The sequence below is a fragment of the Benincasa hispida genome, chromosome 7 (assembly GCF_027475165.1).
Source record: "Benincasa hispida cultivar pf3 chromosome 7, pf3_genome.v1.1, whole genome shotgun sequence".
NCBI lineage: Eukaryota > Viridiplantae > Streptophyta > Magnoliopsida > Cucurbitales > Cucurbitaceae > Benincasa > Benincasa hispida.
The window spans coordinates 19,726,897-19,753,459 of record NC_143484.1 but is presented as its reverse complement, the minus strand read 5'-3'; the positions used below and the strand labels follow the sequence as shown (position 1 = coordinate 19,753,459).

Below are 26,563 nucleotides of genomic sequence, written 5' to 3'. Positions count from 1 at the left end.
ATAGGCTAGTTACATAACTTCAAGACATAATTATCCGACATAATTATCCGACATAATTATCCTATATATTCAAACACATACATTAATTATCTAAGATGTTTAGAATCCAAACATTTAAATTTCAAATACTTAACATCCATACTTATGAAACAATATCTGTAATCAAAATTGGCCCAAAGAGTAAGATCGTAACTAAGTGAAAAAAAAAAAGAAAACTCCTATCTCTATATATCAAGATTTATTTTCTCTATAGATTGATTATACTATGAGTTCGTGACATGTATCTTAGAAATAGTAATAATTGTTTGAATTTCACTATAGGGTTTTGGGGAGGGCTATAAATTGAATGAAAGGGAAACAAAGTTTGGTGGCCTTTCCTTCAAAATTTTCTCTTGTTTCTGTTGTTACTTCAATATATTGTTCAACTTTAAGAAAGATCAAATCGTTCAAAAGGGAAACGATGACGGTAGCTGTGGTTGGAGGAGGAATCAGTGGTCTAATTTCAGCTTATGTTTTGGCAAAATTTGGAGTGAAAGTGGTTTTGTTTGAGAAGGAAGATTACTTAGGAGGCCATTTCAAAACACTTAACTTTAATGGCATTGATTTGGACCTCTGCTTCATGCTCTTCAATTCAGTAATCTATCTCTCTCACTTTTTCGAATCAACTAAAACCTTGTTATTGTTTTTAGTTTTATGGTTTTAGAATTTATATGTGCCCGTTTTAGACTAGATTTCATGCTATAATTTGCATGTTTTAAGTGGAAACAATTGAATTTAGAATAAATATTACTTTTAAAAACTATATATATATATATTATCTTAAAATTTGACATGTCTTTTGAAAACAATAGTAAAGAGTGAATGAAAAAACAAGAAACTTGTAGATAAAAGTACTATTCAAAAATATTTTTGTATTTTTATTATTTTACCTTCTTAAAATTACTGATATTATGAAGTTTTCTTTACTATTTTATTTTACATATTTTTATTAGTTTTGAACAGTTTAAAACAAAGTTATATTAATCGAATATTATGAGATCTAAGTTATAAAAATATATTAAAAAAAGAAAATTAAAAAACTATAGACAAATCAATGATAAGTCTATTGGGACTCGATCTAAATAGGACTTCAATAAGTTGATTCATCTTCAAAAGAGTGATTCATATGCAGTTTAATGAATCAATTTGTTAAGATGGGTTGGGTTGGTCAAACTTTAACATTGATTGAAGCTTAAATGTACCTTGTGGTGGATTTAGACCAATGGCTTCGAACCATTGATGAGGTCGAAGTAAGAAATTAAAAGAAAAAAAAATTATATTAAGCCTAGTCACTTTGGTAACTATTCGATTTTTAGTTTTTTGTTTTTGAAAATTTAATCTATAAACATTATTTTTACATTTTTTTTTATTTGCAAATGTATTGTAATTAAAGCGTGGGGTTGGAGAATTGAACCTTTGACCTTGAGGTTGATAGTACGAGAACTATATCAGTTGATCTATACGCATGTTGGCAAATTTCTACATCCAATTTCTTCCTTTCTTATTTACCTTTTACCAATGGTTTTAAAAATCAAGTCAAAATTTGAAAACTAAAAAAAGTAGTTTTTAAAAATTTGTTTTTCTTTTAAGAATTTGGTTAAAAATTCAACTATCTTAGTCAAGAAAATATGCAAATCATAATAAAAATTAGAGAGGAAACAAAGTTAATTTTTGAAAACCAAAAACAAAAAATCAAATGGTTGGATAGACTCTAACAAACTTAAACTTAAACCCAAGCAAACAAAAAGTGTAAAATTTCTATGTACATATGAAAAACTTCAACACAATAATGAAGTGAGAAATTATCAGGTTAAGAACCCAAATTTTGAGAATCCATAGTTGGATATCTATGATTTTGGTGAGTAGAAGATTAATTTCCTTTAAGGATTTCAATCTTTTTTTCTTAGAAAAAAAATATTTCAATCTTTTAACAAATAATAAACAATAAAAAATAAAAGGATTTAAAAAATAGAAAAATAAGAAAAACTATTTATATAAAATAGCAAAATTTAGTCTTCTATAATAGAGACCGATAGATATTGATAGAAGTGTAGCCGTATCTATCAGTGATAGAAACTCATAGTAGTAGTCTATCATTGATAGTATCAATGATAAAAACTGATACCAAGTCTATTACCGATAGACGTTGATAGAAGTCTCTTGGTGTCAGCGATAGAGACTGATAGAATTCTATAATTGGTAGAAAATTCTATCACTAATAGATGTTGATAAAAGTCTATTAGTGTCTATCAACGTTTTTTTTATATTATTTCTATAAATAGTTTTATATTTTTTCTATTTGTCAAAATTTTCTCAAAAATAATATATTCTTTACTATCGATGATTATTTATAAAAATAACTTTTAATATTAAATGTCATGATTTTTTTAGAAGATTAAATATCATGATCTCATAGGAGAAATACATCTAATGAGTGTGGTTAAATATCAAAATATGAACAGGTAACATATCCAAATATGATGGAGGTTTTTGAGAATTTAGGACTTGAAATGGAAACATCAAATATGTCCTTTTCGGTGAGTTTAAACAAAGGACGAGGCTATGAATGGGGCACCCGCAATGGTTTTTCAAGCCTATTTGCACAAAGGAAGAATATCTTCGATCCATTTTTTCTTAATATGCTTCGAGAAATTATAAAATTTAAGGACGATGTTATCAAGTAAGTATTGTCAATGACAAAAAGTTAATCATTTAAGTTGTTATGATATAGTTGTCCCTTAATAACTATTGAATTAGAGAATCAAATATTTGCATGATTCCCTCCTAACTAGTACTCGATACAAGTTTAAACTATTTTTGTGGTTTCTTTCTCTTATATCCGGTGCTGCTATACTATATATTGTGACAAATTTCTCGAATAATTTTCATCAAAAGCTTAAATCTCACATTTTAAAGTGACTAATTAGACTCTCATCTTAATTCTTTTGTGTACAGTTATCTTGATGTAATGGACAATGAAAATTCAGAAATTGATCAAAATGAAACGTTGGGACAATTTCTCAAGTCAAGGGGGTACTCCAAATTATTCGAGAACAAGTATCTTGTGAGTACAATTTTCATAAAAAGTTGGGAAAAATACCTTTTCGGTCTAATTAGTTTTGAGTCTAGTATCTATTTTGTCCGTAAATTTAATAGTGTTACAATTTTAATATTAAGTTTTGAGTTTAATCTTCATTTGAACTCATGTTTCAAAATGTTATATTTTTATCCGATAAATGTATGGTATATTTTTTTTCATTTGATCTTTAAGTTTTAAGATTTACACTTCTATTCTTAATTTTGACTAAACAATAATTTTCATTCATTTGTATTAATGTCTCTTAATTAATTTAAAATAATTAAATAAATTAGTTTTTATTAATATGTCATCAATATTAAAGTTACTTAAAAGTTCTCCCATTATAATATTGTACATTAATAACGAAAGTTAGGATCAAAGACTGAAAGTGAGTATTAATGAAAATTATCGAAGTAAAATCGTAAAATATTGAATCCTAAGATTTATATTAAAATTAAATACAAAACTGAGAGGTAAAAATGTAAAATTTTAAAAGTTAAAAGTCAAATAGAAATTAAACTTGAAAGTCATGAGTTAAAATGTATGTAACATTTGAAGTCTATGGAGTAGAAACTAGGAACTATCTCATAATTTTTAGTTAATCCTTATCAGCTTCATATGACAAAATTTTTTTTAATGGGTTAGGATTAATTTTAATTTTAATTATTTATTTATTTATTATTTGATGTTATTCTTATGTTTATATAGGCTCCAATGTTTGGTTCAATTTGGTCATGTCCTTCAGCCAAAGTTCTCAACTTTTCAGCTTTCTCAGTTCTTTCCTTTCTTCAAAATCATTATTTACTTCAGGTATTCTCTTTTTCATTACCTTTTGTTCCTTTTAATAATTTATTTTATGAACTTTTTCAATGCAATGATATGCTTAAATTTGGCATTATTTTAATAAATTTTCTAATTTCTTGTTCTTCTTTTAAAGTTATTTGGAGAACCACAGTGGATTACTATCAAACAACATTCACAATCTTATGTAAAGAAGGTGATCCTTGAAACTATAACTCTATATAATATTCAAAAAATGGTTTTTTGTTTTTTAAAATTCTCTATTCTATTTTTTATATAATACTTAGATACTACTAATTTGATTCCTATATTTTGGGTTTAATTTCATTTCAATCCTTCTACTTTTAATTGTCTAAATTTATTACTCTATACTTTCAAAAATCTCAAAATCAATTATTTTTGTTGTTGATTCTTAAAAAGACAAAAAACATAAACAAATAAATAAAATAAAAAAACTTGTTTGGTTTTTTTAAATAGAGCATCCTCAACTTCTTCTTCAAGATAATGTCTTTGCTCTGGAATCAAAATTTTTTTTTTTTGACAAAATTGTCTATTTGGACTTCATGGACTCTGAATACCATATTAGATAACATAGAGCCCAACTCAAAAACTAATTGGCAATTGAAAGAGTAGCTCATGGAATAAAAAAATTTAAAATTAGGAGAGCAAAATGATTTTCCATAATTATTAAGCATTAATGATCAAAAGATGAAAACAGTGTCTATCAACAGTGTCTATCATTGATAGTTCTAAAATCTTGTTGTGTTTTGTAAATATTTGATTCATTTTTCTATATTTAAAAACGAGTACAAATATACTAAAAAAGAAAATAAAGGAAAAAAAAATTTAGTCCCTATGTTTTAGATCTAGTGTATATTTAATTCTTAGATTTCAAAATGTTACACATTTAGCCATTAATTTTTTAGTTTAATTTCAATTTAGTCTCTATGTTTCAAAATGTTATAATTTTACATTTGACATTTGAGTTTTGCTTCAAATTTGGTCCTTATGTCTCAAGATTTACACTTTTAGCCTCGATTATTCACTAGATACTCATTTTCGGTCTTGACAATTAATTTATGTTAATAAATTAAAAATCATTAAAAGAATTATAATTAATTATGTTTAACCGTTTTCAATCATTTTTAAAATTAAATTAAAAATTTCACTTCATAATTATTTTTAATTAATTAAAAGAAAATTGACATCAATGATTAAACATGAGTATTTAATGAAAAATTGAGGTTAAAATGTAAAATTTTAAAACCCATGGACCAAATTGAAACAAAACTCAAATCTCAAAGGTAAAATTATAATATTTAATTTTGAAATTTAGGGACTAAAGTGGAAAAAAAAAAGTTTAACATTTAGGACCAAATTTGTAACATTTGAAAACTTAATGATCAAATAGAAATTAAACTACACCAAAAATGTAGGGACAAAAAAATATTTTTTTTCAAAAGAAAATAAAATATAAAAAAGGGGAGAACCAATTTGAAGAAAGAATGATATTCTGAATCTCTATGAATCCAATTCCAATTCCAATTATGCATGTATTGATCATGTCTCACAAACCAATGATTTTCACCTCATCCCCAATCCTCTCTCACAAACCAACTGATCTACTTGTTTTGTTTATTTTATTTTGTTTGTTTTCTGTTTTTTTTTGGGTATAAAATTGAATTATATTGATTTGTAGGAAGATAAAACTAAAAGGTTTTGGTTTTGATTGATTTTTTATTGAAAAACCTTATTAAAACCGAATCAAATCTAGAGTATACATATATCTTCAAACTCCAGCATAGGTATTGTTTAGTATTTTAATTATTATTGTGCATATATATTCGTTGTTTAGAAAAATGATTAGTTATTATGGAGCGTATATATTTTTTATTTAGTAAAGTACGAAAAAAAATAAAAATGTCTGGTTTCATTCTATATAAAAAAAATAGACCAAATTTTATTTCTAAAATAGAAAAAATGATAAATTCCAAAATAAAAGTGAATAAAAATAAAAATTTAGAAAAAAAAAAACAAAAAACTGAGAATTAAATCGATAATAAATTGAACCAAATAAAAACTAATCTATTGATTTTTTTTTTCTTTATTGGACATTGGGTTTGAGTCATCCTTTATGGACCAATTGGTTTAGTTTGATTCTTGATTGGTCCCAAAATCGACGAAATTGAATCTCACTATCACCCTAGTTTTTGGATTCCAAAAGTCAAAGAAAACCCATAAAGTCACACATAGAACGATGATTAGAGACAATAATGCACGTTTGTTGGGACAAAAAGGAAGCCTTGAGAGATCACTTTGATAAGTTTGGTGAAATTCTGGATGTGGTTATTATCTCTGAAATAGTAACTATTAGATCCCTAGGATTACAAATTCATGATAATACAATAAAACTCTAATATTGTATAAAATAACAAATATCAAAATTTTTGAATTAGATGATTTTCACATTAACATGAGTTAGATCATGTAAGTGATTGTGTTTCTGTTTTGTCTTTTTTTAGAACTTAATTAGATTTCTTGAGTAGGAGAGCTATTTAATCAGGCAGAGAGAGGACCAAATCCTAGAGTTTTTACCTTTGAGAAAAATCATGTAAGATATAAAACTGTCGAATGACATTATATTTGAAAATAACATTTTTTAAAACGGCAAGACTTGTCCTTCCACATGCGACCTTAAAAGTTTCTATAGGGTCCAATTTTCTATAATCATTGTGAGGTCCATTGATTGTTTCCAATGTGTTCCTCAACAAACACACTTAAGATGGCGTCCCTTTGAGTTCACTATTCTTGATTTGCATTCCAACTTTTTCTGGATTACATGGGGTTCCATCTCAAAATAAATTGATAACATGAGTAACTCATTTATCTTATGAAAAGTTTGAGGTCCTTTGATTTTTCTAATGTAAAGCATGTTGGGTTATTTCTTCGATAGGATGATACAGTTTTTGTTTTTAGGTCGTATACCCATATGGACTTCATTGGTCTAATCTCGTATTAGATAACACGAGGTTCCATTTCAAAACTAATTACCAATAAGAGGAGTAGCTCATGTATCTAATTAACATTGTGATGTCCCTAATTTTTCAATGGACATCCTCAATAGTACCAACATTCACTTGAAAATATATTTACATGCATGATGTATTTTCTTACATGAAAATTATTATCGTTTTTCATCTTGTTTCATGAAAATTTTGGCTTCAAAAAAATTAAATATAAGATTTATTAAAGAGAAATTTTCACTGTTAAACTATTTACAGTAATAGAAAAAATATATATATATAAGCACTGATAGACTTCTATCAACCTCTATGATTGATAGACTTCTACAAGTTTACTATAAGTGATAGATTTCTATTAGTTTCAATTACTGATAGACACTGATAAACTTTTATTAGTCTCTATCAATGATAAAGTTCTATTAGCTTCTATCACTGACAAACATTGATAAACTTCTATGAATGTCTATCCGTAATATACTTGTATAAGCTTTTATCACTGATCGACTTCTATCAGCATTTACCTATCATAGACATTGATAAGAATGTCTATCACGACTAAAATTAAATTTTGTTATTTATAAAAAAAAAACAAATTCTTACTTTCCTATTTTTGAAAATGCCCTCAAATAAAAGTAGAGAGACTAATTAAAATTTATTAGAATTAATAGTGCATAGACTAAAATAAAATAGAATTTAAAATATAGGAATCAAAATATCATATTTTAACCATATTTTCGTTTTGATGCATGGTACTAATTCAACAATTGGTGAATTATTTATTCCATGGACTTTTTTTAAAAAATTTTTTACACACTGGCATTTAAAATAATCAGATCCAAGGAGTACTTGAGAGTGGAGGTTGTGAAATAAGAATTAGTTCTAAAGTTGATTCCATCTCAACAACCAATGAAGGTAAGTGATTTATTATATAAAAGATATTGTTGATCAAATATATTATTGTGTTTATTATATTTGTAATTAGTTCAAGCCTATTTAATTATTTAATAAGATTTATAATATTTACAAAATATTTATTAGGCTGCATTGTAAGTTATGGCCCTGGTTTTCAAGAAATATATGATGCATGTATAATAGCAACTCGTACTCCTGAAACTTTAAGAATATTGGGGAAGCAAGCAACACCAGAAGAATTGAAAGTCCTTTCTACCTTTCAATATGTTCATAGGTACATTTATTATTTCTATGCGGTGGAAAAATTGAATTTATGACTTTTAAAGTCGATAATGTGTGGTTTATATCATACTCTTTATATTGAATACAGTGACATTTATCTTCATAGTGACAAAGATTTCATGCCCCAAAACCCAAAAGCATGGAGTGCATGGAACTTCCTTGGAAATTTAAACAATAAAATGTATTTGACTTATTGGCTCAATATGCTTCAGGTTAGTTATTACGATAAATTTTCTAGAGCTATGATTTTTCATACTACCTCGATTCATTGTATGATGACATGGGTATGATATCAGTTCCTAACTGACATCATAAACAACCATCGTTGAAGACATATGATGACATGGGATATGATGTCAGTTGGAAGACACAATCATAAATAGTCGTCCTCGTACTTATATGATGTCATACGTTATGATGGTAGTTCAAAACAGTCATCAAAGATCATCTATCGATACGATGTCAACTTGTAATCTATCATCATACATATATGATGTCGGTTCAGAACTGACATCTAAAACTAAATTGTTGTAATGAGAGTAATAAAATATTAAGACAATACGTAGAAATTTGTTCTAGTCCTTACACAGTTTGTTTAACAACTTAAAATATTTGATGATGGGTCAAAACTACTATTTTATATCTTTGAATATTCTAATTTGGACAAAATCCAGAATCTTGGGCAGACAAATCCTCCATTTTTTGTAACTATAAATCCAGAAGAAAAGCCAAAACATATATTGTTTCAGTGGTCAACAAGTCATCCAATTCCAACAGTTGATGCTTTCAAGGCTTTAAATGAGTTTGATAACATTCAAGGGAAGAGACAACTTTGGTTTTGTGGAGCATATCAAGGTAAGCCTTCTTGGTTTAACTTTCAAAAAAATAAAAAATAAAAAAATTATTCTTCGTTTACTAACGTTCTATCTCGCTAGTTTCATATATCTTATTTCTAACTCTAAAAAATAGAAACATTTGATAATTGTTCTACTTTTGATGATAATGAATCTATTTTTGGATTTGAGATATGATAAGAAGTGCTATGTCAATCTAGTTAAGATATATTCAGGTGCACCTTATGATCTTTCCTTCTAAAAAATAATAAAATTTCTTCTTATTTCTGATTTATGTGTGTCCATAATTTTTTTCAACACGCAATTAAAAACATTGGTTTAACCTTTCCATTAATAAAATATATAAAAAAAAATCAAAAATAGATATAACATAAGAAATTAGATATTTAAATTTATAATCTAAGTTTTATATTAAATTATTATTTGGACATTTTAAAGTTAAAATGGTAGAGATCGAAAAATAAAAATGATATTGATCAACCATGTATAGTTTTCTTTAATAAAAAAGAAAGATCGATTAAAGAAAGAAGAATTTGTTTATCTTAACACCATTATATATTTTTTTCTATTATAAAAAGATTGAGAAACAAGTAGGAAATGAGAACCCGAAAACGGCTATTTCATTTCGTATTTCTTGATTATTACTTCCTATTTTCTATTGCTTGCTTCTCATTTTTCATTTCTCTTTTATTTTTATGGAAGAAAGATTAATGGACGAAAATGTTTGGTAACAATCCATTATGTCTTGTTATTTCAAAATTTAAATATTTGGAAGTCTTACATAAAGATTAGGGCAAGAAAATGAACGAAAATATTTATAAATATGGTAAAATTTTACTGTCTATCTATGATAGACCGCAATACATTACTATCTGTATTTATCAGTATCATGATAGATATAGATAATCTATTATGATCTATCACGATTTATCGTAGATAAACTTAGATATTTGACTATTCACTACTACAGAAATTGGATTACTTGACGTTTTCCAATGTCAAGTAGAGGGTATACTTGATGCTAATAAAAACGTCGTCTATTCAACTATCAAGTATAATGTCATAACTTGTTACTGTAAAAACGTCAAGAGAAATAATTCTTGACACAATTTTCGTATCAATAAATATAATACACTTGACACTAATGACACGTCAAGTATATTAATTTTTGACACTTATTATTGTGATTACTCTTTTAATTTTTTAGCTGTCAAATGTATTTTTATCTTGATACGAAATAATGGTCAAGTAATCTAATTCTTGACACATTTCTAATGACATCTATGCTCTTTTTTTTTTCCAAATTAAACATTCAAATTTAATTTCCATTTCTCATTTCCTACATTACATTTGTTCCAATAAGACAACTCCATCAACTAAACAGTTGCACATATATTTCAGGTCTACATATCAGTCCAAGACATCCAATGTAACAATTGAAAATACTAAAATAAACAATTCCATTCTTCTATTACTCATGTCTACATGAATGGTTCCAAAATTTACAAGACAAATCGTACAATAGTACGATAATTCTAAAAATTTACATTACTCTATCAACCCACCCCAATATATGAAAATTCCACAATTGTAAGACCAATCAATCTGTGTTATGTATTCCAAAAATCACAAGACTAAAATTCTATCCTCCACCACACATTTCTTTGAAGTATATAACCTATAATGGTTGAACAAAACATTTACACAAAAAAAAGTTTTGGGCATTCCCATGTAGCTACATACACAATTTATAGGAAGTCCATCAGATATAGTGACCTAAATATTCAGCCCATTCCATGCGTACTTCATCCAATTCAAGTTGCGAGTACGAGCTCCTCGTATCAATCTATAAAACATAGAAAGTGAGATATACATATTTATTTACTATTTACACTATCTATAACGTTACAATACATATAAGTAGTTTAAAAACATACTGCATCTGTTATAATATTCTTCTCTTTAGTCACGATTTCTTGCATATATATCATAACGTAATACCCACATTCGACAGTTCTCACTTGTAAAGGACACTACATATAAAGCCAATAATTAATACACATATCATACAGATGCATTAAATAAACATCATACTATTTTCCAGAATGTGGTTTTTCAAGTCCTTTGCAAATTTTTTTTGAGACTGGAAAATGGTCATTGCCCTACATTCGTCAAAGAGTATAATATAATATTCAAAATAAAATAAACTTTACACTGAAAAAAAAACTCAAGCAAAGTTAGCTTACTTGAGTATATGGTTCTGAACATGAGTATAACTAATTATACTTACCCGGGATTATAAGGATCAATAACTAATTGACCGTGTTCAAAAGCCATTAATCTACTACAAAGGTTCCGAACACTAACTTCTCGAGTATTTTGGCCCGCGGATATAAGAGATGGATCTACAAAAATATACTTTGACCCTTTATTTGAATCAACAATGAACGAGTGTAGGTACTTACAATAATAGATCAAACACATTAACTTACTACTAATTGATAAAGTGATAATATATCATAAACAATTAACATTTCTTTACGTGAAATAAGCCACCATTGATAAAGTCTTCAAATTTTTCATGCTACAAAACTCGATCACATCTCGCAGAACATAACTCTTTCGGCCAAAACCAAAGAGCTCAATAGGTAGTTGGAAGGAAATACTAGTCCCATCAACCATTACCTTTTCAGCGTACCTAAGAATAGACTTCAAGGATATTGATAAATTGGATGGTGCACTAGTAACTTCATTCTCTTTCGGCATCATCTTTGAAGCTTTTTCCTAGCACAATGAAGATAGAACATGAGTAAAATGTTCATTCCTAAATAAGATAGAAGAACATGGGACTTATACAATTCACCTTCAAGATTGGTGGTATACTAATAGCAATCACTTTCTCATCCTTTTCCCCATTCTCTGAAACTTTCTCCTAAAACCACCAAGTTATAATTTTCTAAGTAACTAATAGTAAATTTACCTCATAAATTTACCTCATAATACAATTCACCTTCAAGATCAGTTGTACAGTAATAGCTTCCATCTCCTTCATCTTCTTCCCTTCCTCATGTGTGGTTGATGTACTAACAACTTCCTTCTCCTACGATATAAACATAACAATACAAATTAAACAAGTTAAAAATTATCATAACTTATAGTTGTAACCTTAATGCATCTCTTTCCCCTTCTTCCCTTCCTTAATCTTTCGGATTTTATTCTTGGAGCAACTACCATGCTCAGATCTTGGGTTGTTTTGAATTTGATCTTCCAACTTCTTAATGCACTTACGAAGTGTTTCATTTTCATCAAACTAAAAAAAAGAAACATCATCCGTAAGTACATCCCCAAACTGGATCATCTAATCTAATCACAAACTGCTTCCTCAAACTAAAAAAAAAAAAGAAAAAAGAAACATACATATAACAAAATATTTAAACATTTCAATTAAAAAAATATATACAAAAAACAAAAATGCAAACTAAAGTTCTAAACTCAGTTTTTTAATTTAAAAAATATTTAAAAAAACACTTACAGCAAACGATTCCAATGGCACCACGGACCCACGACCCATCGGACGACACAATCGGCAGTGGACGACCCACCAGACGACACGACCGATAGCGGACGACACACCGGACAACACCAGCGGCAGTGGACGACCGCGGATGGCAACACTAACTGACTTAAGAAATGCAGGCGGTGCCGACTAGGAGAAATGCGGACGGCCAAGGGTTTGGGGATGGAGAGAAATGGAGAAAATGAAATTATAAATTTAGGGCTTTTCATTAAAGTAAGAAAAATATATTATTAGATATTTTTTTATATTTTACTTGACACTAAAAAATGTCAAGTAAGAGCTTCTTATACTTGACATGTGAAACGTGTCAAGTAAGGCCAAACGATCATTTAACAACTTCAAACGATCGTTTACAAAATACTATACAATCGCTTAAATTTTCTATACGATCGCTGAGTAACACTAGACGATCGCCCACAAACACTCCGCGATCGCTTACAAAACATTACACGATCGCTTACCAGTTTCTATGTGATCGCCTACCAAATGCTACACGATCGTTGAGTTTTGCTACACAATCGCTTGGCTATGCTACACAATCGCTTAGTAGAAGTAAACGATGAGCGGCACACTTCGATGACTTCTCCACGACAGAGACTTCCGAACTCCCACTCTCGAGAGCTCCCCATCCTCACTCTTGATATTTAGATTCCATTGCCCTCTCTTTCTATTTCCTTCTTCTTTAAACCTCCACTTCTCCCAATGAAATTGGACGTCCTCCTTAACCGATTCAACCACATCTTCTTTATTCTTTCTTTCTTGATATTGTCACATAATTGGAGGCCTATCAAATATCCAAAATATTCCGCCAATCTTCTCTTTTTTAACCCGTGTCAAGTAAGAGTTTCTTATACTTGACACGTGAAACGTGTCAAGTAAGATCTTATCTTACTTGAAATAAAGATTGTGTCAAGTAAAGCTTCGCGTGAAAATATCCGAAATATTCCGTTAATCTCCGTTGTTTTAAGCCTTTTACTTGACATTTTTTTTGTCCAAAATCATATCACTTGACGTTTTTTCCACAGAAACGTTAGTAAGTAAAAACTACAAGTGTCAAGTACATAGATTTTGTAGTAGTGATTGTTTGTAAATATTTTCAGCATTTTAGTCATTTAAAATAATTTTTCTAAGATAAAATATTGAAAATAATTATAATGTTGAGTAATAAATTTTTAATAGAATAATTGTTTCTGGAAATATTTATAAATATAGCAACATTTCAGAATCTATCAATGATAGATACTAATAAACACTAATAAAATTTTATCAGAGTATATCAATGTCACTAATAAACACGGATAGTAATCTACCATTGTCTATTATTGATATACTATAAAATATTGTTATATTTTGTAAATATTTTGGTTTATTTTTCTATGTTTGAAAACAACTCTTTTAAAAAATAATACTTTTATTTGTATGAGAATTGGGAAAAGAGAATAAGACACAAGAAACTAAATTTCGTTTAAAATTGAATATTCAATAGCATGCCTCTTCAATCCAATGTTGAAGTTATTTTCTAGGGATGATATGATGATTGTGTGTTGCCTTTTCTTTAGGTTATGGCTTGCATGAGGATGGAGTAAAGGTAATAATTAGTTACAAACAATGTGAACTAATTTTTTTCTCAAGTCTTTCAATTATAATTCCCTAAATTTCCATTTTAGATTTGAACAATTTCACAGAAGTTTAGGCTCATTTGGCAATCATTTGATTTTTAAAAATTAAGCATATATTTCTTGTCAATTTCTTGCAATTTTTTACATCTTTCTTAAGTAAAATAATTGAATTATTTTCCAAAATCCAAAAGAAAAAAATTTTTAAAAACTACTTTTTTAGTTTTCAAAACTTGACTTGATTTTTGAAAACATCTGTTAAAGGTCAGTAACAAAGCAAGAAATTTAGTAGTGGAAATGACGTTTGTAGGCTAAATTTTTTTTAAAAAAAAAAAAACTAAAAATCAAATGATTATCAAATGAAACTTTATTAACCCATCGACATTTCAGGCGGGATTATGGCAGCACATAATGTGTTGGGAAAAAGTTTCAATCTTTTGAACCAACCAAAACGCATGGTACCTTCACTAATCGAAAGAGGAGCTCGTCTTTTCGTCATGAGATTTTTTGGTCGATACATATCTATTGGATCATTAACGTGAGCCACCATGATACCACATTCATGTTTTATTCTATTCTTTTTTCTATTCTATCATGATACCATATTTCTTATAATTTATTTTATATGACACAGTATAATGGAAGAAGGAGGGAAAATATTTACCTTCAAGGGAATACTTAGTAACAACTTACTCCAAAACGTTGTTTTAAAAGTTCACAGCCCTCAATTTTATTGGAAGGTATATAACTTGTTTAATTCATTATAGTTTGATGTATATTTTGAAAATATTTGTTGATAATGTAAGATAAAATGATCATCCTACATTGTCATAGTGGTTAATAGGGAGAATGATCGTGATAAAGAAACAAAAGATCATAAATTCAATCCATTATGACTATCAACTTAGGAATCATTTTTAGAATTTTCTTGAAATCCAAATGTTGTAGGGTGAGGAGAATTACCACTGAGAGTTAATCTAGATACGCGTTGGTCTCAGATAATCATGGATGCAAAAAAAAAAAAAAAAAGGCAAATTACAAAAACCACCCCTAAAGCATGGTGGTAGTTGCAATTACACCCACAAAACTTTCAATTTTAAAAATTAGACCCCTAAACTTCTACAAGTGTTAAAACTGGAATCTCAAGTTTACAATAATTGAACCCATAAATGATAAAATTTGAACCTTCAAACCTATACAAGTATTAATAATTTATTTAATTATATAAGTTTGAAGGACCAATTTGACCTAACATTAACACTCATATAAGTTTGAGGCCTTAATTTTCAAAATTGAAAGTTTAAGGATGCAATTCCAACTGTCACCATATTTCAGAGATAACTTTTGCAATTTTCCAAAAGAATAAAATATAAATAATCAATAAAAATGATACAATTAATTGTTTGAAATTCCTCATCATGAATGATGATTTTCTTCTTGTAGGTAATGACACAAGCTGACTTAGGTCTTGCAGATGCGTATATCAATGGAGATTTTTCATTTAGGGATAAAGATTGTGGTCTTCTTAACCTTATTTTGGTGAGCTTAGTTTAATTATTTTTAGACACTTAAACATTTCTTTCTAATGTTGTCAAGTGATGATCTGCATATACTCTTTCATACTTGATTATCTTCTCTTTTGCATGCAGCTTCTCATAGCTAACAAAGATACAAATTCTTCTATTACTAAACTAAGGAAGAGAAGGTGAGTATGAGATACAGAAATATGTTAATTATGAGATTTTTTTTGGTTAATATATAAATTTTATATAATACACAATATATATAAAAAATAGATAACGTATACAAAAAGGCAAAACAAGCCACGTGTAAACCAGATAACAACATCACAAACCGATAACAAAGGCCAAACAAACTCTAAGATGTTTAATAAGGTTTTAGGTTTTCATTTTGTATCTAATAAGTATGTATGTCTATGTATTGTTAATTATGTGCCTAATGCACCTTTTAACCTAATCGATAATTTTTAGAATTTACTTACTTATTGCCTACAAAATTGAATATTTATTAATGATCTTAAGACACATAACTCAAACATAATTTTTTTATTGTAGGGGATGGTGGTCTCCTCCACTATTTACGGCTATTATTGCATCTGCAAAGTTCTATTTTCAACATGCTTTAAGGAAGAACACCATTGCACAAGCTCGTAAAAATATTTCTCATCATTATGACTTGGTATTGTATTGATGGATGAGTACTTTCGTTGTTCTTTTCTTTTCTTCTGTCTCTACGTTATCGTATTTTTATATTTATGCGATAAATTTTTATATATAGAAAAAAATGTCAAACTATTTATAAAAATAATAATAAAAAAACTATTGATAGATTTCCATTAGCGTCTTTCAGTGATAGACTTCTATCAATTTCTATCATTGATAGACATTGACAAACTTCTATCAGCCTCTATCAGAGAAGAGTAAAATATTGCTATTTTGTGTAAATAGTTTCCCTTATTTTTCTATTTTTAAAAAATCCCCTAATTATGTAATATTTTATAGAAAAAAAGAAACTAAAATGATATTGAAATATAAGACATAGAATAAATGTAAATATAAGTTAAGGCCTAAATTTGTTAACCATTTGATTTTTTGTTTTTGAAAATTAGGGTATTTAGAGTATTTAGACCCTCTTGGTTTTTGAGTACTCTTAATCAAGCCCTTAAATCTAATAAACAATTGCGTAGATTATCATTTTCATCTCACTCACTCTCCTTATAATAAATCACCATATCATCTTTCTTAACTAATTACTAATATCCCTTTAATACCCTAATTATATTTTTAATTCGAATGTTCTTATTATAGTTACAATTTTTTTAATTCTTATTTCTTAATTTGGTTTTATGTAGAGCAATGAACTTTTTTCTCTCTTCTTGGATGAGACAATGATGTATTCATGTGCCATCTTTAAGGTTTGTAAATGCAACTTTTATGTGTAAAGATATATTATTCTTCTATCATCACGTGTCTTGTTTTTCCATTTTTTTTAAATATATATAGGGAAGATGAAGATATGAGGATTGCTCAATTGAGGAAAATCTCTATTCTTATAAAAAAGGTGATTATTTTTTGGGACAATTGCAAATAGGGCATTCAGACCAAAAATATTATTAGCAGTTATAGTATAATGCAAAGAAATTTACAGATATATAGTAAAAATTAGACTTAGCTCTTAGAATCTATCAGTCATAAAGTCTATTATTGATAGATTTTTCTACTTTTCCAATTATCTAAAAATGTTACTATACAGTTAATAATTAACCCTAAAAATGATAACTATTATAATTACTAATTACTCTTAGTTTGAACTAAACATTTATTTTTTTTCCAATAATTCTCACAAGCTTATTCAATTCTCTCTTATCTTAATAATTCTAGGCAAGAATCAACAAAAACCATAAAGTTCTAGATATTGGGTGTGGTTGGGGAAGTCTGGCTATTGAAATGGTGAAGCAAACTGGATGTCATTGTACTGCCATAACTTTGTCCAAAGAACAATTAAAATATGTCCAAAAAAGAGCTCAAGATCTTGGCCTTCAGGTATAACTCATTTTCATGGATTTTTTTTTTCTCATTCAATTGTTATTTGTTAATATATATGCTGTATATTTTGTGTCGTTATAAATATGATTACACCTTAGAAGAAATTTCGCACTCGGTTGTTAATAGTTTTGTTTTTTGTTTTTAACTTTTAAAAATTGTGATTCTTTTTTCAAAACTAAAAAAACGAATGGTCTTCGAAGAAATACTATATTTGAACTCATAGCTAATTTAGAAAAAAGTACGAGTTTTTTAGAACTGAATTTTGTTTTTTTTTTTTTTAATTTTATAAAATTAACTTAATTTAAAGTACTTTTGTAAGTAGACAACAAAACTGTTAGATGATATATATTAACACTCGTTAACTTAAACTTTTTCATATCATTAATGATGAACATAAAAATGTGCTATTAACAATAGACATAAAAAAAATATATGACAAGACATAACAATTTGGTCTATTAGCAATAAAATGCTATCACTTATATGTATTACGGTCTCTCGAAAATGGATGCAAAAATTATATATCTATCATGGACATTAAAATAGTCGATTAATAATAGATATATATGAGTGATAGACGTAGAAATGATATGTCGATGATAGACACAAATATGACATAGTGATATAGAGGTCTACGAATGATAGACTATGCAAATAGTATAAATTTGTATTCTATCATAAATTAATATTTATTGAAATAGTACATCAGTTATATACGGATTTGAAAGTTACCTTTAAACCGTTGTCATACTTGCAAATTACTTAATAGTATAAACATATTTGTAAATATGAAAACTATTTTTTTCGCTCATTACAATTATCCAAACTAAGAACTTTAAAACCATATGTTTATCATAAGAGTTTCATATTTCTGGATCCACTTGTGTATAATATGAATCAAAATTTGAAATATTATTAACTTAATCATTTTTGTCGAACTTTTTTTTTTTGTAGGATCACATCGAGTTCCTTTTATGTGACTATCGACAATTGCCAAGTACTAATAAGTATAATAGGATTATATCATGGTGAGTTGAAAATGATGAATAAGGTTATTATTCATGTTATACACCATTATTTGGTTGAATTATATATTTAATTTATGAATTTTCATGTTTGTCTATTTGAAAATTTAATCTTGTGCTTAATAGATTTCTAAACATTAAAAATGTAAAATAGATCCTATACTTATAATGTTATATGTTATCGATCTCTTGCATAAGTAACATCTTCAAAAAGTAACAAATCTATTAAACATAAAATTAAATTTCATGTCCATTAAGAAATTAAAATTTCAATTTTTATTTCAAATAGTATCATAACTTTTAATAAATGTCGGATAGGTTAAGAATCTATTAAATTCAAAATTGAAAGTTCAAGAATTTATTAGATATAAAATAATATTCGGAGATACACTAGTCACTCAAATTTAAAAGTTTAGAAATTTGTTGGAAAATTTTTAAATGCCAAGGACATAATACAAAACTTAAAATGTTGAGGAATGAAATTTATAATTTGACCTAATTATTTTCAAATGTTTTAGTGAGATGATTGAAGCTGTTGGCCATGAATACATGGAAGACTTTTTTTGTTCATGTGAATTAGTGTTGGCAGTAAATGGTCTTCTTATTCTACAGGTTTAAAATCTTTTATTGCTAATGCCATAAGTATAGCTTTATCAATGACCAGAGATATTTTTCTTTTTATTTTAATTTAATCCATTAATTTTTATATATATATTCTTTCGTTGAAAAACGCTTATAGTCTCTAAACTTTCGTGAAAGTAATAATTTAGTCCTTCAACTTTATGTTTGTATATAATGATTTAGTCTCTATATTTTCCATTTTGTAACAATTTAGTCTCCAAATTTTACTATGTAACATTTAGTTTCTAAATTTTATTATGTAACAATTTAATCCTTATACTTTCAAATGTGTAACAATTTAGTCGTTAAAATAAAAAAAATTATCAAAATTAGATGTCAATTTTTGTTATGTTACGATGTAGACTTTGTATAAAATATTGAGTCTCTTAATAGTTTATCAATTTATCTATGCAAAAAAAATTCATTAAATCTTAACATTAATTTCTATAATAGGGATTAAATTATTATGAATTTTAATTTACAAAAACTAAATTGTTACATTTTAAAGTTTAGGGACTAAATTGTTACAAGTTCGAAAATTCAAGGACTAAATCGTTAGAAAAAAGTTTAAGAACTAAATTATTACTTTTACGAAAGTTTAGAGACTAAAAGCGTTTTTTAACCTTTTATATATATATATATATTTTATTTTGCATTAGTTCATAGCAATGCCAGATGAGTCCTATGAAGAGTATCGAGTAAGTCCTGGTTTTATAAAAGAATATATATTCCAAGGAGGATGTGTACCCTCATTAAGTAGAGGCCATGGCTACTGCATCTAAACTTAGGTATATAATTATTTAAGCTATTATTCTTATTATTATTATATGAAGAATAATTAATCCTATGATTATTAGTTATAAGTTTCATGGTTAATTTCCATCTATTTACAATGTGGAGCACTTGGAAAATATTGGAATTCATTACTATCAAACATTGAGGTGTTGGAGAACGAATTTCTTAAATAGTAAAAGGTATGAAAGCTTTTCTCATATCATTTGTAAAAGCTATTAAATATGTTGCAATTAATTATTAAAAAAAAAAGTCCTAAATTGAAAGATAATTTCGGCTTATTTTCAGCAAAATACTCGAACTTGGTTTTGAGGAAAGCTTCATACGAACATGGGAATACTATTTTGACTATTGTGCTGCAGGTTTTAAATCACGTATCGTCGAAGATTATCAGGTATGAAAGTTTGGAATATGGGTTCTCACACACTATGCAATTGTCACACACAATGTCCTAGCTAAGACAAAGATAACAAGAAGGAAACGGAGTGTAAATCAAGAATAAACACACAAGGATTGATAACCTAGTTCGGTGATGAACCACCTATTTCTTGGTGGTGTGTGTCTGAGAAAGATAATCCACTAATATATAAAAGTCAAGCAATTGCAACGTTGTACATATCTGTAAATAACAAAGATTACAATGACACACACGTACAACCCGACATAGTTAACCACCAAGGATCTCCCTAGATGTGAGACTTCTTCTCACTCAAACTTAGGTTCTCCCTAAGTACGTGTATATTAGTGTTGAAACACTTAGCTCCATCTAAATGTGTGAGACTCTCTCTCACTTGATATTTTTTCTTCTACTTGTGAAGTCCCTCCATGTGAGAACTTAGACTCCGTCTAAGTCTTGAGAAATCCCTTCTTGATGAATAATACCTGAGGTTTCTTCTCCTAAAATGTGAGAAATCCTTCCCGATAAATGATGTCTTTGCCTCCCCCTAAGACCAAGCAATCTTCGTTCTTATGAAACACTCATTGTAAAAGCAGGTAAATAACATGCCACCACAAGAACTTCTTCTTCATAAAACAATGCAGAGCAAATCCTAAGGCGATAAATCATAAATTCTAATTTATTATTATTATTATTATTATTATTATTTATTTTTTAAATGTAACTTTTGGTAGATTGTATTTTCAAGACCGGGTAATATTGCAACATTCAAGGATCCATATGAAGAAATACCTTCAGCATTCAACAAGTCATTTGAAGGAACGATTTGAATATATTGAATTTCTTTTACCTTTACTTTGATATCGAAGCCACGTCCCTTCGCAAGACGTGTATGTATCTATATATTCTTATTATATTTATAATATATTAATATATATAGATATTGCAAAACATATAATGACTGATGATGATGAGAAATATTTTGGTTGGATCATAATGTTAAGACAATATATTGTATTGCGAAGGTTATTAATTCTTTAATTGTCTTGTGCAAGATAACATACCATATTTTTTTATGGAAAATTTTGTTATAAACTATGATGGAGTTAATTTAAGTAATATTTTGGTGCTTAATAATTTTAATTTTCTTTATGCCAAAGTAATTATAAGTTAATACTTATTTTTTATTAATTAATTAAGTATTAATTATTGAGCCACATACAAGAATAGAAAATTTGCAAGCATAGGAAAACAACTGATAAAGTGGATTCTCCATTTTTATTATTCAAACTTTATTTTTATGTGTGTAAACATATATATCAGTAATATAGATGATCACTACCACAAAAATTGTATTACTTAATGCTTTTTTGTAGTCAAGTATTAGTGTTACTTGATGTCTTTATAAACGTCAAGTAATCTAGTGTCAAGAATAAGAAAAAAATTTACTGCCTAAAAGAGTCGAACTGTAATTTACTTGATACGTTATAATTGTCAAGTATATGAAATCTCTTGACTTATTTTAAGTGTCAAGTATCTAAAGTCTTGACATTTATTATGGATCAAGGTTTTCATAATCATTGCTAATTATTTGCTTATCATTCTCCCCTTCTTTGAGAATATTCGTCCTCGAATCTTAAATGGTCTTGTAACGCAACTTTTTAGTCATCATCTCCAACTTTAGAAAAGATTTTGAAAGTCTCATCTCCTCCAAAATCAAATGTGAAATTTTTTTATAGCGCACTCCATCCCAATCATCTTTGATGAAAATTTTCAAACTTGATTAATTGTCAATGATTAGGAGTTGGAGCATTAAAAATGTTACTTACAAATTAAGCTTCTAAGTATGAAGAGTTCCAACCTTCAAGAATCAAAGCCACCAAAGGTTATAATGAATATGAAAACTCAGACTCATTTACATATTCAATATTAGATGTATCAATTTATAACAATGTATTTACATTTATGGAGGTTCATGTATGTAGTTGAAGAGTTTTATCTTTGTTTTCTTCGTCTAACTCTCATTCTATTCATCTTTTCTTGTTTTCCTTTCCATGCTTTCTTCTTTCTTTCTTTAAATCATTTCATCAATTTCTATTTTTTTCTCGTGTCTCTTCATCTTCTCATTTATTTTGCTTACTTCATACACTAAGCTTGTTGAAAAAAAAGTTTATAAAAAAAAATAAGTGTCTTATAGTTTTCTGTGGCCTTTCATCTTCTTTTATTTTCTTCATATTTAAATTTACTTGTTGAGAATTTCCATTATTTTTTTAAAAAAAAAACTTGTAAATTTAGTGATTTTCACATTATAGGCTATATTGGAATTTCTCGCATGATTCTCACAAGAATACTATAAGATTTGGTGAAGTTGAGATACTGGAAGTCTTATTATATGTCTCATCGAAGAAGAAATTGTCATGCGACTTACGACAATGATAATAATTTTTGGAAGAATCTTAGAGAAAGTTTGGCTGAGTTGCACAAATCATTGATTACATAGACCAATTGAATGAAATGTTGAAGTCGCAAAAGCTAGCAAGAATGAATCATATCGCGCGACCATTAAAAATCAAGAAGATAGTCAATTACAAGAAATTGATCAACCAATTCCAAATGACGGAGTTCATTCACAAGTCAAACAGGAAGATTCCAACTGTGATGATGTTGAGATGAAAGTGAGTGATCATCAAAGTATGTGTTGAAGCTATCTGAAGTATGTGTTGGTAATGAGATCATAACAAACTTTCTTGAGGAAAGAAAGGACAATATGGAGAAAAATAAAACAGAAAAAAGTGAGATATTGGTGATCAAAGAAAAAAAAAAAGAGAGTGTGATTAAGAGTGGAAGTGAAGGAAAATATTCATGTATAAAAAATCATGGAAATCGTTTTCCAACCAATGTTTCTTCATATTGTTTTCCTTGTGTTTTATATGCTACATTGAAGGCACGATGAGAGATGATCAAGTTTGAAATGAGAACTTGTTTCTAACTTCAAGATTTCGAACTTTCCACAATCTAATTGATCAAACTAGATTGAAAGTCCTAAAAACATGCATTCTAAACACAAGAATACAAAAAAAAGCATAAAGCATGACATAATCAACTATAATGAAATTTCATTCAAATTCAAAATGTTGTTCAAATGACAAAAGTACATAGGTATTTATACTAAATGAAAACACAACTTGAAAGAACACAACCTTTCACCTAATTGACTAGGTTCAACAAAAACTCTTCAACTATATACATGAACCTCCATAAATATAAATACATTGTTATAAATTGATACATCTAATATTAAATATATGAATGAATCTGAATTTCCAGATTCATTATCATTTTTTTAGCTTTAATTCTCGAAGGTTGCAACTCTTCATAGTTGGAAGCTTAATTTGGAAGTAACCCTTTTAATGCTCCAACTCCTAAACATTATCAATTATTTATTTATCATAAATTCTTAGTAGGAATAAGCAAAAAGAATAAAAAGTAGAAAAACAATCATCAAAAGAAAAAAAAAAGGTAAAACAAATGAAAATTTGGAAAAGAATCCATATATGGAGTTGGAAAAAAACTTAAAAACTTAAAAAAAGTTTAATTGAGATGCTTACTTCTAGAGATTATAAAAATATTTAATACAAAGTTAAGAAAAACAAAAAAAAATCTTAAATGAAGAATGAAAAAAAAAAAAGAAAGAAAAAATCTTAAAAGACACATTTAGAGAGCCTAGAGAATTCATCGCAGAGGACTTCCAAGACTTCGGAAGATCCTTGAAGACACAAAACTTTTCTACTTCAAGAACGTTCGGTGTTTTTCTTTTTCAAATCAAACACATTCACCCAACTGAAAAAGAATCAGAGGATAAAGTACTAGAGATCGAACAACATAGCATCAAATCAACTTCAACATCAACACCAACTCAAGTTCAACACCACAAAACACGTTTCTCATGAAACCTTGTGTGAACAATATTTTAGATGATTTTCGATAGAGATAGTACACATTTTTTTTCTTATTTTTTTTAAAACCACATTAAATTTGGATTTATGTAAAAAAATTTAATGATTTAAATGTAAATTTACTTAAGATAATTCTGTAACGATCAACTAAAAGGGGAATAAGGGAAAACTAAATGTTTTATATAACCTCTTTTAGATATTATAGATTGAAAGAATTTTTTAGATAGTATAGATAGATCATTTTATTGTGATTGAGAAATTTGTCTAATTTTTTTTTTTAATGTGATTTAGAGATGTTGATTTTTTTCTTTTTCATTAAAACGGTATTTAGTGTTTTTTTTATAGCACATTTTAGATTTTAGATTTTAGATTTAGATACTATATAGATCTGTTTATTTATTTTTATTTTGTTCTATTAACGTGATTGAGAGACTGTTTTTTTTTTTTTTAATTTTTATAAACGTGATTTGGAGTTTCTTAATTCAATTTAACATAATTTAATATAATTTAAATGTGAAAATATCTAAGGTAGCCTTATAACCTTCATATAAAGGAGCAAAAAAGGGAAATCAAATGTTTCTCATCTATAGTCTCTTTTAGATAGTACTAGACCTGCATTGCACGGGTGAAAATTATATTATTATTTTGTTTCTTAAGTTATTTTGAATATTCTTTTCTCGTAATTGATGGTTATGTGATTTTTCACCATATATCTTTGTTTATTGTGGTTTAAATTGTGGTCTAAAATGAAATAAAAATGACTCAATGTAACAATTTAATTGTTTGAAATGAAATGAATGCAAAAAGAGGATATAAAATTGACATAATTTGAATCAATTAATTAAGCACAAAAAGAAAACACACTTCTTAGCTTAAGAATGAGTTTCACCATTTATTTTTTGTTTCTTAATTTGAAAGTGCTAATATATATATTTAAAATATAATCAAAACAAGATAATAATTCTTTATGTATACACAGAAAAATTAGAAGAATATTTAAAGGAAAAAAAAGTTCAATACAATAAACATCTTTTTAAAAAGAAAATGGATATATTTAAAATTAAAAATAAGAAACATATAGTTATCGAGTAACAAAAATGAAATGCAACCATCTAAACTATAAATAAAAGTAAATGATCAAATTAAAAAAAATAATAATAAAAAAAAGGATTGCATATACCATAAAACAATCTATTTTCAATTTGACACACAAAATAATAATAATAATTGGTTTGCAATTGCATCTTTATTTATATGAATATTTACAAATAATGGAAGATGGTATCCTAGAATTGACCATTTATTTTTTGGATATGGAATTTGAAAAGATCAACAATAATATTTTATAATAAAATTTATATCTATGAACTATTATATTATAATTATTATAATTAAATAATATTTGGAAGATAAAGAGATCTAATGAATATTTGGAAGATAAGGAGGTCTAGCTAAGTTAAATAATTTTAATTGGATATAGAAAATAAACAACCCAAAACTATACACACACAATCACACCATTATGTAACCACCACTTTTAATATTTTTAACCCTTTTACAAATTCATTCTCCTGTAATGTTCCTTTATTATTTGTGTGATGTGGGAATGAATTTTTAATTTTATATTTAATAAATAATAAGAATTAAGTAAGGGGCATATCGAAAATTTTGAAATTATCATTTGGAAAAAATAGTAAAAAATATGATTCTCTAGCTAAAATAACTTTTAGATAGGAAGACAATAAGATAAGATTGATTTTATGGAAAAATCATCGAATATAATCGTGTACTAAAAAAAAAAAAAAAAAAACAAAGTATTATTTGGACTTAACTTCACAATTGACATTTTGTATATAATTTTCTTTCTCCCTACATGCATAAATCAATGGATATAATCATGTATTACAAAATAAAAAAATAAAATAAATAAACTCAAAACATTATTGTGCTTAACTTGACAAAATTGATAATGTTTTTTTTTTCTCCCTTATATGAACATCTTCGAGTCTTCCCTAACATTACA

General features: G+C 27.2%; 1 protein-coding gene across 1 annotated transcript; it reads left to right on the top strand.

The window, feature by feature from the left end:
- The first annotated feature begins 460 nt into the window (after positions 1-460).
- Positions 461-21,414, top strand: LOC120080979 (uncharacterized). Its single transcript, XM_039035659.2, is given in 25 exon segments — positions 461-634; positions 2,502-2,719; positions 2,995-3,103; positions 3,827-3,928; positions 4,056-4,115; positions 7,776-7,854; positions 7,981-8,128; positions 8,225-8,348; positions 8,811-8,991; positions 14,127-14,165; positions 14,574-14,721; positions 14,818-14,923; positions 15,627-15,722; positions 15,833-15,888; positions 16,259-16,382; positions 17,056-17,141; positions 17,207-17,264; positions 17,585-17,746; positions 18,704-18,777; positions 19,293-19,386; positions 20,055-20,152; positions 20,154-20,183; positions 20,289-20,369; positions 20,476-20,581; positions 21,319-21,414. Coding segments are annotated over 25 exon segments (2,649 nt in total).
- Positions 21,415-26,563: the final 5,149 nt, after the last annotated feature.